The sequence below is a fragment of the Mchenga conophoros genome, linkage group LG20, assembly GCF_057382185.1.
Source record: "Mchenga conophoros isolate Kocher_MC1m ecotype Shallow Benthic linkage group LG20, M_conophoros_male_GT1.1, whole genome shotgun sequence".
NCBI lineage: Eukaryota > Metazoa > Chordata > Actinopteri > Cichliformes > Cichlidae > Mchenga > Mchenga conophoros.
This window is the reverse complement of record NC_140545.1, coordinates 2,115,666-2,133,850: the sequence shown is the minus strand read 5'-3', so window position 1 is coordinate 2,133,850 and position 18,185 is coordinate 2,115,666. Positions and strand designations below refer to the sequence as shown.

At 41.0% G+C, this 18,185-nt stretch overlaps 2 protein-coding genes across 2 annotated transcripts; both read left to right on the top strand.

Moving 5' to 3' along the window:
• Window positions 1-1,982: 1,982 nt before the first annotated feature.
• Window positions 1,983-5,380, top strand: hoxc11a (homeobox C11a). The gene is made up of 2 exons (XM_085260445.1): window positions 1,983-2,876; window positions 4,361-5,380. The coding sequence occupies exons 1-2, from the start codon at window positions 2,012-2,014 to the stop codon at window positions 4,591-4,593; spliced, it is 1,098 nt and encodes a 365-aa protein (XP_085116571.1). The 5' UTR covers window positions 1,983-2,011; the 3' UTR covers window positions 4,594-5,380.
• Window positions 5,381-11,600: 6,220 nt separating this feature from the next.
• Window positions 11,601-14,477, top strand: hoxc10a (homeobox C10a). Its single transcript, XM_085258861.1, has 2 exons — window positions 11,601-12,412; window positions 14,186-14,477. Exons 1-2 carry the CDS (start codon window positions 11,698-11,700, stop codon window positions 14,461-14,463), a joined length of 993 nt encoding a protein of 330 aa, XP_085114987.1. The 5' UTR covers window positions 11,601-11,697; the 3' UTR covers window positions 14,464-14,477.
• Window positions 14,478-18,185: the final 3,708 nt, after the last annotated feature.

Here is an 18,185-nt window from a genome sequence, read left to right as displayed (position 1 = left end):
CGTTACTACAGCCATTCGCAGTTTTATGGTGGACGTAGAGAGGATTTTAGTGGTCAAATTCAAGTGCTGTGTCTGGACAGCTGTCTGCTTTCTTTGTACTTGGATTCAGGATGCATCATGTGAGGCAACCTTTTGTCTGTAGGGGTAGTAAACAAGCTAATGCCATTGCCACGTTTTCACAAATTCGCCTGCAGTGGAATCTCACGTCCAATGCTTGAGGTCGGATGATGTTGCTTCTTCTTCCCATTGCTGTCGGGAATCACCGAAGTCACTAACTTTCTTTGAATTTATATATGTATAGCAACACAGGTGTCCCCGAAGATACTGCAACAGGACGATATTGTGTTATTGGAAAATTGGGTAATAATTTGAGAGTATATTGCAGCGTTTAGGAAGCAGCCTATAATCATAAACAATGGGCCATCATATTAATTTCACCTTGAGATAGTATCAGTTAGTCTATAAAGATTCTGAGATGGCCCTCAACAGTACAATTAAAAGTTTACAATGACGCAGGAAATCACACGCAGGCGCATCTTTTCTCCAAACAATTCATTTTATTGGAATTTTTTTTAAAGTTCGAGGAACACGTCCCTGTCTGTCACGCACGGATGAATGTCGACATCCTGGTGAAAATAAAATAATCAGAGCAGCTTGGACCATCAGCTGGGACTTATTTAATTTTAGAAGGAAACGTCGGATGCACTCCTACTACTCGGTCGATAGGCCTTTAAGTAGCGCAGCGCATTACTGAAAGGACTAATACTTGCTCTGCTCTGCATCTTATAGATACTTATAGAAGGATTTTCATGCCAATAAAGTCCAACCACACCTTTTCCAAACTTATAAATCAGAACATTTTGAAAGTGTAAGCTATTCAACACATTGAATATTCTGAGGAGTGTTGCCAATAACCACTCCAAACTGGAGTAATACTAAAGCCAGTCATTTGAGGTACTAATTATTTGTGTGTGTGTGTGTGTGTGTGTGTGTGTGTGTGTGTGTGTGTGTGTGTGTGTGTGTGTGTGTGTGTGTGTGTGTGTGTTTATATATATTGGGGCACACTTTTGGTGTGGGTTAGATGCATGGCCCATGGTTCTGCAGGGATTCCAGGATCGAGGTCTTGAATTGTCTGATTGTCTTCTATGAACTCTGTCACTATCCAGAGTCAAATGGAATAATTAGTGTGGACCGAATAATTTGCTCAACCAACATGCTTCACCTTGCAGTGTAATTACGGTTTCCTTCCCCGTTTTTCATTTGATGAACCCTAAATAACGTAACGGCAAAGTAATGCAATAGGCTGCTGCATAATTTTAAAAACATAACTATGAATGATTCAGACATGTGTTTATTAATCACGATTTTATGTGCAGCGAACTCGGATAAGCACTTACGAGTGGAAATGCATCAAAAATAAATAATAGCTCATAATCTTCTTAAAAAGCGTAAAAAGACGAGTCATTTGCTGTGATTTGTGCAACTTTTTATAAATCCTGAAGCGCTGACGGAGCTCATGGGGCTGCTTTTTAACGGGCTTATGCTTTATATGGGCTATATTCTCTGTGATTGCTAATCACTATCCTCCTTTCTTTTGTGTTGTGTGCAAGATCAGTATTCATAATTTGCAATTCATTGGTCAACACTTTTACATTGCTAGTAATCCAGTAGTACTCACTCGTAAGAGTGAGCGTAATTATTGCAATGATAATATTAATTGCAATAATCTTACCTGTAAAACCATAACACTATGAAAATCATGCCATTGAGTGGACTCTGCAGTTTGTGCTATGCCTTTTTAAGGAGCTGTAGCTGTTTAGCTAGCCTACCAGCAGCCCATAAACATAAACATGCACAGCACATATCTTTCTAATTGTCATAAGCCAACAAACATGAATCTGTTACTGGTTTTCTTAGTGGTCCCGTGGTGTTTGGAAATTATTCATTTGAACCTCCTCGATCTTACCTAAAGCCAACCACTCCTACACATCCAACTCTTCCAAATTGATATATGACAATATCTACTTTCGATCACGTGTCTGCGGGGCGACTTAGACGGATTGCGCGTCATCTCGCCTTCCCAAATTTTCCCCTTCTGCTGCAGCTCCTATCCAAAACATCTATCTATAGTACGGAGCACGAGAGAGAGAGAAAGATGTTTAACTCGGTGAATCTGGGCAACTTCTGCTCCCAGACGCGCAAAGACCGGACATCCGAGTTTGGGGACAGGACGGGCTGTGCGTCCAATATCTACCTCCCCAGCTGCACCTACTACGTCCCCGAGTTTTCTGCCGTCTCCTCGTTTCTTCCACAGGCCCCGTCCAGACAAATCAGCTACCCCTATTCCACAAATCTGTCTCAAGTGCAGCCGGTACGGGAAGTTTCTTACGGCTTGGACCCTGCTAGTAAATGGCACCACAGAAGCAACTATGCGTCGTGCTACTCGGGAGAGGATCTGGTGCATAGAGACTGTCTTCCACCATCCACCATGACAGAAATGCTTATGAAGAACGAGAGTGTGTACAGCCACCACCATCACCATCACACCCATCCGGGCTCCAATCACCCTTCCACAGGTTTTTATTCCGGCGTGGGGAAAAACAATGTCCTCCCGCAAGGTTTCGATCGCTTTTTTGAGACGGCGTACTGCAGCAGCACGGACAATCAGTCAGACAATTGTTTACAAAAGGGCGAAGGGGAGAAGCTGGAAAGCGACTCCCAACAGCAACAGCAACAGCAGCCCACGGCGTCTGTACCCGGAGCCGCGGAGCAGGAAAAAGACCCAGAAGATGAGGAGGAACACACAAATTCAGGCTCATGTACGTCTTCCTCTGCAACAACCAAGGACGGCAACGCCAGCAAGAGCAGCCACTCGAGTAGGTATACCGAGCTGTAAAATGGGGGAAGGTTAAGGGGACTAACCCGGTGTTTTGTCGGTCAGATTTTATGTGGAGTTTTATAAGCATTCAAACGATTTTATTATAACCCTACAACGCTCTTTCTTGCAACGAGAAGAATTTTTACGATGGGAAAGCGCTTTGAAAAAAAGGGGATGTTATACACAGACGCCTCTATGGTGAGAGTCTGTGAAATTTTTAAGAGAGAGCTATTGTGACAAATGTTAACTTTGATCATGAACTTGCGTTGGGCATTTTAAGGGATTTTCTCGTTGGGCTGTCGAGAGTAAAAACCAATTGGGCAGAACATTGCTTTTGGCGTCTTGTGAATTTTCTTTTAGTACACGGTTTGCTCGCAAAACACATGCTGCGAAGAGTATTACACACTTTACGGTTAAATGCATCTATCTATCTATCTATCTATCTATCTATCTATCTATCTATCTATCTATCTATCTATCTATCTATCTATCTATCTATCTATCTATCTATCTATCTATCTATCTATCTATCTATCTATCTATCTATCTATCTATCTATCTATCTATCTATCTATCTAAATGAAGCGTTTCCTTCATTTACGAGCACACTTAATCGTGTTTTCCCTTGTATGTGGAGATTGCATAGGCTGCACATTATTCCACTTCCCCACAATCCGCTGAAAAAGCTTAAATTCATTAATGTGCATGTTTCCTTCCGCACATTAGGCTTCTTTTCTCCTATGATTTGTATGAGGTCGCCTGTCATTTCTATTAATGACTAACTTTATCTAAAGAAATAAATAAAATAAAAAAATCTAAAAATGGATTTTATTTTTAAAAGGAAATTTTAGAGATTGGGTGCTTGTGTTCAGAACATATTTAGCCTCATGTGCATTGTTTTAGCTCAGCTAGGGAACAGACACAAGCTGAGACCGGTGTTTAGCCCTCTTTCACACACACATAAAAAACAATAAAAAACACACACATTTCCCTGGTCACCTGTTTGATAAGACGTTACAGGGCCACAGAGGTCTTGGTATGGCATTGCAGGCAAGGGCAGTGCATTTAAACCCACTGCCAAAAGATTGTGTAAATTGTTAGTTTAGCTCCAGGGGAATGTGGCGCACATAATGCGGTGAAATACTTTTGTTGTTGTATATTTATAACAGATAAACACGTACTTAAAGGCTGTAAGTTGATATTATTTACTCCAAGCGATTCGGATATTTAACACTCTTTATGGTTGGTTTATCTGATAGCTTCAGCCAGTTCACTAGATGAATGCTGACTGAAATGTTATCAGTACTAATGCCACTGAAACTGAATTCTTAGCATCTGGCGCCTCTTCAGCACTTAAGCTCGCTGTGACCCCCTTTAAAAACGCATTGCTGTTGTTGTTAATTAATGTAACGCCGCTGATCATTTTCCGTAGCAGCTCGACTTTATTTTGAATTTTATTTTTCACTTTTATTTCTTCTCCAGGCGCTCCTCGAACAAGGAAGAAGCGGTGTCCATATTCCAAGTTTCAGATTCGAGAGCTGGAGCGGGAATTCTTCTTTAACGTTTACATCAACAAAGAGAAAAGGCTTCAACTTTCCCGAATGTTAAACCTCACCGACCGCCAGGTTAAAATTTGGTTTCAGAATAGAAGAATGAAAGAGAAGAAGCTGAGCAGAGATCGCCTCCAGTACTTCTCTGGAAATCCCCTATTGTGAGCAGGAGCAGAGAGTGTCACAGTGTGGGACGGTGGCATTTAGGCCCCCTCTTATCTCACTGAGTTGTCACTGTGGGCATACCCATTTTCTAAGGCAGCCCACATCACCAACAGTGCAATGCTAAAGTGGACAGTGGCAGAAATAGGCCTGCATGGGATAAAAATCGCCATTTTCTTATAGCCCTACGGGCGGCGTTGAATTTCTAGCTGGTCCCCAGAAAAAGGCCTACACGATTAGAATAATCATTTATATGCTGTTCTTGAATATGTCCCTCTATTTATCATGATTCTTCATTGTGTTTATTCTATTGTTCACATATTTGTTAAAAACAATATGAAATATAACAAGCATTTTGAATCCTTTATTGCGCAGACAACTTTTAGCTCTCACCCCCAGCTCTGGTCTTTGTATATAGCTTATTCCCATCTAATTATTTCTTTACCGGAGTACGAGCAAATTATACGAAATCTTTAATTAAGCTGCATATTTCGCCATTGAGAACTGTGACGTCCAATCTGTGAAAAAAAAGTATATCCAACTGTACAGAGTAGCCTATGCAATGTGCTATCATGACTGTAAATAACCGTATGTTGAATTTCCTTTCCGCTATCCCTGCTGCTATTTTTCAGTACAGTGCCCATTCAACTCTAACAGCTTTAACGCCAACACTTGTTAAATTATTTGCTTAAAGCGTTGCTGCTTTCGATTCCAGAGAGCAGATTGTCGGCCTGTGTATCATTAACATAATACCTATGAAATAAACAGAAAATCTATAGGCAAATCACAATGACTTTGTGCTGTTTGTCTTTTTAATTACTACCCTTACCAGTGGTTCTGTGTGCATTTATTTGTTACTTTGTGTTGGTCGTGAGTCAAAACCTTTTGGAAATACCAACTGCTCATAAATGCGTGTATAACCTAACGCTGCTGGCTTGCACACATAACATGTGCACACTTTAAACCTCTGTTAAATGCCAGTTCACGAGTCTACACGCATTTGGTGCGGTGGATTTGGTGTCGATTGGGAAAATAAGGAATAGTGGCTACACTTGAGGGCTTTTTGACAATTTTAAGGTTACATCGGTGTAAAAAGGATTATGTTTGAATTTTAGCACAACTGTTAAAAAAAAGAAAAGAAAAGAGAGGTGAAGCTCAGATCTTAGAAATGTAGAGAAGAAGGGTTCAATGATATCCTCTTTTAGTGCCCACTAAATGGAATCGCCACTCTTGTAGTCTAGACACTGCCATAAAGACACAGGCACTAAATGCCTATTTTTTCTCTTAATTGCACCGTCTGTTCGGGGGAAATGGCGTTCACTTCCGCAGTAAATAGTAAACAAGCAGGACTACATGTCCGAGGAACGTTGCAAAGAGGTTTCGACATGAGACAGACATAGACCGACTGTGTCTATATATATATATATATATATATATATATATATATATATATATATATATATATATATATATATATATATATATATATATATATGCGGGTGTGTGGATTATGTGTGCGCATGTGTGTTTAGTTTGTGTGCGCGTACGCTAAACATATGCGCATGATGATTGCACGTGTGCATTAAGTACAATTTATAATTAAATGTAGTCTTTGAACTTCCATAATGTCAAGGCCTTCACCTTTAACCCGATGCAATAAAGTGGAATCAAGGAGCCCCTTTAGCCCGGAAATGTGTGCAGCGGCGGAATGGGCCAATAAGAGTGAGTGGGAACAGAAAATGGAATGTGTACAGAGAACAACTTTGACCCCTCGCATTAAACTACAGCAGGTAACTTTACCAGCTTTACCACGTCCAGTAAATACACTTTATTGTCCTTGTAAAATGTATACGTTTTCACGCATGAGGCGTTTTAAAACATTTTGGTGTAAACTGTAGATCTGGATTTGTATTCTCTAAGAAAAGAAAACGTGCTGGTGTGTGGCTGTCCCAGTGTATTTGTCGTAATGGGAGGTTCTGTAAGTGCAAATATGACGGTTTGTGAGTGCGTGGGTGTGTGGTCCTTGTGAGTCAGTCTACCCTTTGATTCTTGACTTAACAAAAGACTGCACGGGCTGTTCTGATCAACAGAAATATTACCGCACCGTTTGCAAGTTGTTGTGTTTCCTCCCATTGGTGTGAATTTGGTTATTTTCGGAAATAAGGTTTTTCTTCAAGTTAAACGGTTTAAAGTGGGAAAAGGGGGGGGGGGTAAAAGGGATGACCGGCGCTTTTTTGTGCATCTCTTTAGAAGGTCATGTATTTTATCTGCATGAAGTGAAATCAGACTTAATCTGCCCGTCTTAGTATATCATCAGGGATGACAGGGGGCTGTTCTGACTCAAGAAAGACGAAGCACGCTAGCCGACCAGATCAAGGCTATACCAGCCCCTCGTCGCCACACCCACCAACCTTGGCCCTGGGACAGTGACGTGGTAATTTGTAGGTTTCTCCAACACCCAACGTCACTAACAGAGAGTGCTGCAGAGTCTTCTGCAGATGTTGTCTCTCAGCCACACGGGGGCCAGGACTCTCCCGGCCTCTGAGAACTGCTTTGTTTCCTCAACGGGATCTTGAAAACGTTTCCTGATATAGATGCCTCGGTGACATCACTGTAGTATTATTAGGTGTAGTAGTAGCAGACATCAGTTTTGGCGATGTGTGACAAAAGGACCGTCCACTGTGCTGGAATGCGGCTCTCGCCATGCGTCAGTCTGGCTTGTGCACTTGGGTGTTGCGGTGATGAAAAACATGGCGGTTTGTTTCATTTAGAGCAGAGGAAAGAGAATGGAGACGATGTAGCCTGGGTCCATTATTATGCACGAGGAAATGTATTTAATTCGCCTACATAATAAGTAATATTTTTGTGCCAGAAAACTGGTAATAAGATCATGTTTTTATTTATTATGCACAAAAACTAAATTATAAAATAACACCGGAGGGTGTCTTCGTCTTGTGCGTGTTTGTGTGTGTCTTTTCCCCTCATAAACTTAGAAAAAAGAAAACATTTCACACCAGTAAAAAACTAAAAAGTTAATAAAAAAAAGTTAAATACAGGGAAAAAACGGTTACATTTTCCTTTCTGGTTCATTTTTTTCTTCCATTTTGTTACAAATTTAAGGCAGACATTTGTTTTTTTGTTGTTGCTGTTTTCATCTCTAAACTGTTCTGACTTTAAATTTGCTTTATTTTTCTTGTAAGTATACTTGGCGGTATTTTGTTACCCGCCTCCTGCAAATTCTAATCAAGTGATTATAGGCTATTGAATGCTTTTATACTACGATGTTGTACTTACATCTCAGCACCTAACCGGTTCTATTGGGCCATAAACCAGTTCGTCGCTGTAAAACGAGCACCTATTGCTGCAACCAACTAGCTTGCAAAGCGCCTTCATTTACATTAGCGCTTTTGTAGGCTGCCATTTATGGATTGTTGTCACCAAAATTAGTTTTGGTAAAACTTATCGAAAGTTTAAATCCCATGCACATGGCATCTGGTGTAAGGTATTCGGTAAAAAGGTAATAATGTAATCCTGCTGTACTTTGATGGTGGTTATCGCTTTGCTATTTAATTAAGCGCTTGCGTGATCCTGGCACCATAAATTTGAAGTTAGCCACGGAGTGGACAACAGCATGAAAGAGCTCACAAAGCACAGCCTGCCTACTTGCAACTGGAAAGATATTTTAAAGTGGCCGCCAGGAGCAAATTAGTTATGTCGCCCCAGTGGCTCCTGATTAGTGCAGGAAACCCACTACCATGTAGGCTGTCTCGCAGCATTCACCACCCATACCTGCTGGCATTATCATAACAACCTCCAGGTTTGCAATAATTTATACGATAAATTATTGCAGTAGTGTTGGTTGCTGGCTGAAATTTAGACAAGTGTAAAGACCATGGTAAAAACAAAACAAAAAACAGTGCCAGTAAAGTGCGTGTGTGTGTGTGTGTGTGTGTGGGGGGGGGCAGCTTTTTCTTCAAAATGTTTAGCCAGACAACAAAACCGGCTTTAGGCGTCTTGCAAAAAAGAAAAAAATTGAAAAAAAGGAAAAAGGAAAAAATCCAGAAATTTTCAGGGACCACTTATTGGGAAATAAGGTGGTTCTCGCGTTTCCATGGGAGAAATGGATCTGTATAAACAAACAACATTCTGTTATGGAAGCAGAGAAGAATGAATGCCCATTGAAAGTTTTCCTCAGTTTCTTTTTAAGAAAAGCATAAAGGTGGGGATAATAACCCTGCTACATAGCTTTGCTTTAACTACCGCAATCTTTGGGCTCTACAGCAAGTACAACAGTTAGCTCCCCTCACTTCTAGCTTATGATAATCACAGTCACGCAAATCTGATTGTTTCAAGTGGAGCTCTTCTGCCATCATGTGCAGGGTGAATGTGCATTCTGCTGTAAGAAAAAAATAAACAAAAAAACAATCAAGTCATACGCTCGTGTTTTTCTGTTATTATAGCCTCAAACACAATTTCAATGACTGGTTTGTGAAATCACTGCACATTTTCCATGCTGCTGGCAGCTCTGCAACAGCACATTACTGTCCCATCTGTGGCATCCCAGCACACATTTTGGGTACTACCATAACAACAGGCGTTGTGTCATTTTACTTTATCATTTCAGATATATCACTCCAGTATGCACTTTTGCCAGGTTTGTGAGGTTTCTTTGCGTCTTTTGTGAAATGCGTCTGTTATTAAATCTAACTAGTGCGCATATAATTTGCTTTTACTCGTGACTGTTTCAGGCTTTGTGCTGAGTCGCTGTTACCCTGCGGGCTAGGTGGGAATGTGTCATAAAGCATTTTTGTGCGTGTTTGTCAGTGGTGTGACTTTGTGAAATGAGCTGACAATATAACGTGTGGGTGTTGTGTCCTTCTATGAAGCAAAAACCTGCTTTTGTTACACAATTTTTAGGTGTGAAAATTGGCTACATTTCTATTCGTTCTCTATGTTGTCTATATTGTCTCCTCATTGCCAAACACCAGGGTATTGTTTATGCTGTGGTGTTTGATGAACACGTTCACTACAGTAATGTATCCACACGGCCAAGATTGTGTTCGGCGCGTGTTTGGAAAAAAAAAAAAACACAAAACAACCATCATTTACTCTGAGTATTTATTTCACCTACATTGACTATGTATGTATGTATGTATGTATGTGTGTGTGTGTGTGTGTGTGTGTGTGTGTGTGTGTGTGTGTGTGTGTGTGTGTGTGTGTGTGTATTCATTTTATACACATTACACACCGACACATAACCAAAAGCGCAAAGTGATACAAAATATGTTGCCCTTGCCTTTGGAAATGATTCTGAACTGGAAACAGCCTCGCGTGCATTTTCTTTCACAGAGTAAACAAGCAGGCTAACCGTCTTTAGCAGCCAAGTTTTACAGTTGCTGAAATACAAAATATGCTGAGGTCTAACTCGTTCTAGCCAGCTTTTCTATGTTAACGAGGAAAAGTCAACAATTAGCTAAACTACGGTTCAGTTTCAATCCAGTGGGTATAAAATATAACGCTGTTGTTCTTCTGACTTTTAATGTAGGCTTTAAATTACGTGATATGAAAGTTGGACAACAGCCTACATTTATATTTGTTTTATATCCGTTTTATTCTACTTTGTTGAATAAAACGTTGTTTGTTTTTTCCCCATGTTTTTATGCTTTTTACATGATAACTGTTATTATAATTTAGACATGATCTAGCGTTGAGGACAGAAGAAACAAAATCACATTAAAAAAACTTTCTGTGCGTAAACACTTTCAAAGCTCATATTGAATAGAGGAAATTATTTTCAAATCCTTGTTTCCACTGCTACTCCGCGTGTGAAATAATGATGACAATAATAATGGTAATAAAAACAAAGCAAAACAACAAACTATTTAAAAAAACAGTTAAAGTACTAATAATAACACAACCAAACATGTGCAAAGGAATTGAAACCTTTATAGAAATACTATATGTGCTCAAGTAAGCAAATACCTATTTATTAGGCTATATATACGTAAAAGACACTTAATATAATTCTGTACACCACAACGTAAATATCCTTGTAGGCCATCCATTTGCAATTTCCCCGTACAGTTGAACACATTATAAGGCGACACCCCGTTAAACAACCAAGTGCTGCTTCGTTGGTTATTTCAGTCTACTTGAAGTTGACCAATTGCTTTAAAAAGATGTGGCACTATTATTATGATTAGTCTAATGAATTCTGGTGCATTTCAGCTGGAGCACAATGGTAATACAAAACAAATCCAAATTAATAATCAGAGAATACAAATTATGGTGGTAATGCTACACAATCAGTCAAAAAGCCTTTTCCCAAAAGATGACAGTTTTATATTAAGCAGATCAAAAGGAAAAAAAGCAAAAAGAAAAAGATTACTGGCCAATTACTTTTTGGGCTGCTCCACACATTCATCTGTACTATTTCTTTAAATTTCCCACCGTAAAAAAATGTCCTCATTCCTGCTGAGGCTTTGTTTAAGAAAACAACACATCTTCTTTCCCGCTTACAGCTTTTCTCGCTAAACCTGTGACAACAACAAAGCGGTTGGAGTTTTAAAAAGAAGAAAACAAAAAGAAAATACACAAATTGTACCATTTGGATCAAATCCAGGCGGCTTCGTCTCCACAGCATAAGCTCCGAGGCGAACAGAAACTCGAGGCATGGCTGAGTTAATTTTCTTTGAAGCATCTAAAAGTTTGTGCTGAACTAGAAATAAAACATCCAAAAGCCACGTAGTAAGAGCCTTTAAAATCACTGCAGCAAGAGCTGCCGTCCTTTGTTCTTCCTGGTATGGGCCTGCTGGTCTGACCCCCAGATGGTCACTAGGTGGCGCTCTTGCTCTACCAAAAAACCCTTACTCTTCCCAACTTGACCGCGCTGACGTCACGTCAGTCTGGAGCATCAAGGCCACTTCCACGCAGCCATTGGTCTGAAACTCACATGACATGTCTCCGAGCATCCATAATTATGTTACTGATATTTTTGCACCCCCCTCCAAAAGATGTCAGCATCCTACTGTCATTTTTCTCCCGGAGAATCCCGTAGTTTAGACCAGTGGAACACACCAAACGATTACTGTGTTACCAAATGCAAAAATGTCATGTCCGAATAACATAGCTCCCGGTAACTTCCTCATGGATTCCTTAATGGGAGGATCATCTTCCTTCAGGGGTGACAGTTATTCCAGCAACCCCGGAATGTACATCCACTCAGCTGCAGAGTACGGATATTCAGTGATGAGAAACAGTGGGAAGGTTGGACTGTCTTCACTCTCGAAAGGAGACGAGATTCTTACTCCGGGCGGTGTGTCGCTCAGCGGCTTCCAGGATGAGGCCTACCTGTCAACACAACTGGCCACATGGACCCCAGGCTCCAAAACCTCCAGGGACGAGCAACCTGTTGCCCAGTGTTTACAACCCTGCTCGTTTCCAATGGGTAGCGTCAAAGAGGAGGCGTTTTGTTGCCTCTACCAGGATGACAGCAATAAGGGGAAACAGACAACAGAGTCAGCCACTTACATCCGGCTTGGGGACAATAGCTGCCGGCCTCAGCAAACTGCCTCCTCTTCCAGCGGATGTTTCAAGGTGTACAGCGGAGAGAGGCCGCCACAGGATGGTCGGCAGTTCCCCTCCAGTTTCTCTCTGACCCACTTGGCGACATCTGTTGAACCATCAGCAGAATCGACAATAAGTCGCAGCAAAGCGAAGGAGACAGCGAGAGAGCTTTCCAAAACAGAGGAGAGTCAGAGCAGGAAGGAAGAGAAGGCCAAGAGTGACAGCTGCACAGATATCTCGGACGGGGAATTAAAAGGTAGAAGGCTAATTTACGCCCACCCCCACCCCACCTCACCCCCCACCCCCAACTTTAACTCAGACACGTGCATATGTGTCAGTACAATGCTCACGCGCACACGCAGGCGGGTTGTTGACGGTGTTACTAAAAGGATCGCACAGATGCAATAATTAATAACTTTAATGTAGCTTTGTGTTTGATATCAGTCATATGGTCTGCATGGGGATTTGATAGCCTGGCCTAGGAGGGGGTACGGTGCTCGTGGCATTTAACACAGTTCCATTAATGTGACAACGTGAGATGGGCAGTTATCATTAGAATAAACAGCCCCCCCCTCCGCCGCCGCTCTCTCTTTCATACAAGCTCTGGTTATTTATTGACAGAAGTAACAGCACCATTTCATACCTCAAAATTCCGGCATTGAGGCAGTATTAAATTGTACGGGTTGTCTCCAAAGTTTTAAACTTTTCGACCCAAATTATTGAGGATATAATAATAATAATAATAATAATAATAATAATAATAATAATAATAATAATAATAATAATAGACAGAATGTAAGCTCATGAAAGGCCACTAATTGTACGGTGTACGTAAAACAATTAAAAGAACACGTTGGACAATACTTTTGCTTTTTCAGGAAAGAAAGCTGACACGTTATATTTGACAAAATATGCAGAGGTAAATTAATTCTGTAAGAACACAATCTGTTGATCGTTTTTTGTATTTCTAGTTATTATTATTATCCTTATTATTAGTAGTAATATTAGTAGTTATAGTAATAGCAGCAGCATTAGTATTAGTAGTATTAGTCGTAATGGCACTGGTATAACACCCGTAATGAATCTTAAAGTTATTACATATTTTTCATTAGCTTATTTAAAGTGAATTTCACCTTGTTATTTATAGATGAAGATCAACACTATGCTTTTATTTTTAATTTAATTGGACAATGCTGTAGGATCTGTGTTTGTGTATATTTGGATTTGGGAGGGGGAGAGTGTGTGTGTGTGTGTGTGTGTGGGTGGGTGGGTGTGTTTGTCTGTGTGTTTGCGCGTGTTCGTGAGAATTAAATTACGGAATTAAATGTTTTGGTAATGATTAAATGTTGGGCACACAGAGACTGTTCACATTAGGGTAATTATTAAAATAATCTGCCTGTGTTTATACGTGTGTGGCGATGGGGGAGGGGGGGGGGGGGTTATTCCCTAGAGTCTGCGAGCTAATCAAGAAATTAAGTGAGTGTGCAGCGCAGCAGTGTGATTTTTTCCGCTGCTGGTACTTCGATGCGTTGTTTCTTTGTCCTTACCCCCCCCCCCCCCCCCCCCTAAATCTGGTATCATGCTGCAGAGACCGCCTCTTGTTTTAAGATGAAGCTAAAAAAAAAAATAAAAAATATATCTGGCTCCGGTGTGCAAAGGTAATAAAGTTTTATGGGAGTCTGAGGTCCAACATAGACAAAGGAAGTGTCTGCACACCCTCGTTTGATTCCATCTAATTATAGTTGTACATCTTACAGAAGCAATTTGCAAGCAGTAGGAGTTGTTAGAAAAGGTGCGATGCTCGATGTAGTTCATTTCTTCGAGTAAGAGCGGAGGTGAAGCACCCAGGTGAAGCTGTTCTCTTAAACTACTAATTTGGATTTCTTTGAACGGTATTGAATGTGCATTTAGAAGATGTGGGCGTGTACCTAGCATCTACTGTACTGATCAACGCCTTGAAGATCTCCACGCAAAATGTCGGGATTTGGCCGCCTGTTTTCTCACTGTCTTATTTCTCTCGCTCCGCTAGATGATTTGTCCGCGGAAAAGACAACGGGAAGCTGGTTAAAAGCCAAAAGTGGAAGGAAGAAGCGCTGTCCCTACACAAAGCATCAGACGCTGGAGCTGGAAAAGGAGTTCTTGTTCAACATGTATCTGTCTCGGGAGCGCCGCCTGGAGATCAGCCGGAGTATCAACCTGACCGACAGACAGGTCAAGATCTGGTTCCAAAACAGACGCATGAAGCTCAAGAAGCTAAACAGGGAGAGCCGAGAAAGGGAACAGAGCGCAGTCTACAACTACTCCTGAGCAGATATTTAACACACACACACACACACACACACACACACACACACACACACACACACACACACACACACACATCCATTACATCCAAATCACGCACACAGACAGCCCAGGCAAAGATATCAACAGATATGCATGTGTCTATAAATGATACACCCAGCAATTATTTAGTGATCTTTCTCCTTATGTGCACACTAAGCACACGTGCACACATCGTGCCTTCCTATATGAACGATCTAAACGCTGCAACTTGCAGACCAGACCTGAGCTTTCCAGGTAAACAATTGTAGCGACACTGGGACAGTAAGGTGCTATTAGCTTGTCATTTTAATTGTAATATAACATGAACCAAAGGAAAAGAGGAGGCGACATTCACGCAGTCTATAAATAACTAGTGGCATGTAAGCGGTTTAATTTTGCTGAGCTTCAATGAATGAAATGCCACTTGTGCTGCTGCTTCTTCCTTGGTGTGTAATGTGCATGCACGCGATGATATTAAACTATGTCATGGCGAACGATTCCAAAACAATAAAAAAGAAAGAAAGGAGGGCGAATTAGATAAAAAGCTATTTCCAACTTTGTCCTTCCCCTAGCATAGCAATGAAAATGAGAGGGAGGGAGAGACACTGCGGATGAGAGAAGGAGATCATGGCAGTTTTAATAGAAGTGAGAGACCATAACGTTGATTTAAATATTATCCAGGTGACCACAGTAAGTCAAGGTCATAAAATTCTAATGTCAGGTTCGCCCTGGAAAGCGTTGGGGGTGGATTTTATGATCTGCAAATATAATGTGCTGCAGCAGTAAAGATGCGTTTAAAGGTGTGTGTGGAGGAGGGCTAATCCACACAGCAGAGACTGCAGTGTGCAGGACCCAGCCGAGAGGCGCTGGGCTGGCAGGAGCAGGCGCCTCCACCCCGGGGATAGTGGAGCTTCATGGGCGCAGGAGATAAGGAGGATGGTGGATAAAAGGACAGCGACCGCGACGGCTCCAGTGACAATAATAACAAGCGTCACGGCAAACACGTGGATAACAAAGCGCATCTGGAAGGCGTCTACCGAAGGCAAGTGAAGGTAGGACCCGGTTTTACGTAATATTTTTATTTCCTGTTTCGGAAAGTGTGGCGCATCTGTCAGAGAACTTTGCCTGACAGCTCATTTGGCACGCACGGTGCACGCCTGCTCGCGTCCGTAGTTTGAATGAAGTTGTTTCAGCGTGCTGCTGATTGCTACTCAGTTTCTTTCTCGAATCACGATGCTGGTTGCTGATTGTTTTCTTTGTTTGTTTGTTTTTTGGATTAGCTCTGGAGATTTGCTGGACTGGATTTTTAGGCTATGTTTACTTAACGAATGGACTAAATTTACGCTGCGCTGACACAATAATATTTATGAATTTAGAAGAGTAGCAAAATTAGATGGATGCGGTTTTTGAGACGATACAATTAAAAGTCATGGCACATCTAATGTGTCTACAGGCAGCGTAAAAAGCAGCATGATTGCAGACCACAGTGTGTATCATACTCGCCTTTTCCCTTAGTGCTGGATAGTGTTAATCCCCACTTGGCTTTTCATGCATTGTCCTTTCCATGGATATTTTTTGTAAACCCCTTTGCGCGAAGCTGAAGCGTGGTTTAGGTAGTTTCATGTTGTTGGGGTTGGCTTCCTGGCTCGGCAACAAGAAACTGCCTTGATTACGTCAGTTCGTCTTCATCAAGGGCACAATTTCCGCCGAATTACCCCCTATAGTCACACAGGTCCCCGCAAATGGCATTGTAAATGAACTGAGTTGCAATACCTTGGACAGAGACGTTTTCTTTCTTTGCTGTTATTTTTGTGGTGGGCTGTAAAACCTCCCAGAGGCTCTCAGAAGGAGAATAGGTTGTAAACAACATGGGGTAAAGTTTTAGACTGCGTAGTGGTGCATCTGTCATCACTGGCTGTTCGTTTAGGTTTCGTTGTTTCAGCTGTTTTATGATGAGATAGAAAGAGACATGGATACATAGGTGGCTGGATATGTCGCGGACTTAACTAATTAAATGTGTAACAGGACATTTATGCTAATGACACTTCTATGACTTCATCTGAGCTCTCTCTTCTGCTAATGCACAACTTCTTTTAAGTGTTTAAAACCAAAAGGCCGTTCAGTTCCAACTTCCAATTTGCTGGGAGGTTTTGCAGCGATAGGCTCCCTAACGTCAACACAAAAAGCTACTTTGTCATTTCCAGCAATAGCTACTGATGACTGTTTACTAGAAAACATTAGAATACACACAAACAACAATCGCTCCGTTAGCCACATTTTGCATTGAAGATTCAAAATGTTACATTTTTAGTACAAATTCCTACAAAAATCTTTGTGTGTTTGGGTCTTTTATGTCTTTCAGTTGTGTTTCCTCTGGTTCTACTTAAATGTTTGAAACTTTATTTTGTCTTTCCACGGACCACTATGCGGAAGAATATCCTGGGTTTTACACGGTTTCATCTGTTATGTGTTGTGGCTAAGTTTCCAAAACATAATGGGCACACATTATATCTTTATTGGAGTCGACCCGCAACACTTTCAGTGTACATTTTTGGACTAATGGCACTTAAATTAATTAAATTATCAGAGTAACCATTCATTTCTAGCGTGAATTTAGAAATGAATGATATTTATGTTTGAATCTAAACTCACTGACGGTCACCGATAGTTGGCAAAACTTTATGTCTTGTAATAAACATTGTTTTATCATAGTTAAAATTAATGAAAAGGGGAGAAGGACAATAGAAAAGAAACTCTCAAAAATGACTAGATATCTGTCAGGAAAGGGGTTTTAGCTTACGTCAGCGGTCAATGAAACACAATAACTTATTGATGAAAGAGCTGCTTATTCTGCAAGCACTTTTTTTTTTGGAAAGGCAGTCCAGTGTTTATGCTAGTCACTATCTCCCCTTGTTTTCTCAGCCCCCTCCTTGTAGCGGTAGCACCAGTGGAAGAGACAGTCTGGAATCCAAAGTCACTTTCATTCAGCTCAGTGAATGAGTGTCTCTCTTGGAATGCACCACTGACAAAGACTTTACAGCGCCGAAAACAGCCCCGAGAGCTGCACAGATTCACCCTAAAACCATATACACATAAAGTAATTTATTCCACTTTGTAGTTGCGCACAGGAACTGAAGCCTTTACACAGCCGCTTCCTTTGGGACAGCTCAAGATGTCTCACTGCTGCTGGCATGATCAGACATGAACCAAATATGCTAACAGCTTTTCTTTCTTTCTTTGTTTCCCCCTTTACCTTTTTTCTACTGTCATTTTCCACATTCATTATGTTTATTTTATGATAGAGAGGAAAAAGTAGCACTTCGAAATTTATTTTATTTTTACCATTTTACCAAGAAGATTGATTAGGGTTTGAATTCAGAAGGGGTGTTATCCTTCTTTCTTTGGAATGGAAAATGTGAAGACTGCTCTATTGCCAATTTGTGCGGTGCAGGAATGACTCTTAAAATGCGCCTTTTTTGGATTTGTTGAATGACATTTAATAACTGAGAACGCTTTCCAGCCTCAGGATGGATTATAAAGGAAAGCCTCAATAAGAATAGAATTTTTCTGTAAATAAGTGACACTCGTGGCCTTAGAAAAAAAAGGGGGGGGGGGGGGGGGGGAGAGAGAGAGAAAGCGACTTACGCTGTTTTATATATTGACTGCGCGAAAAATTCAAACTGTCACAGGCCTGCTCACCAGCA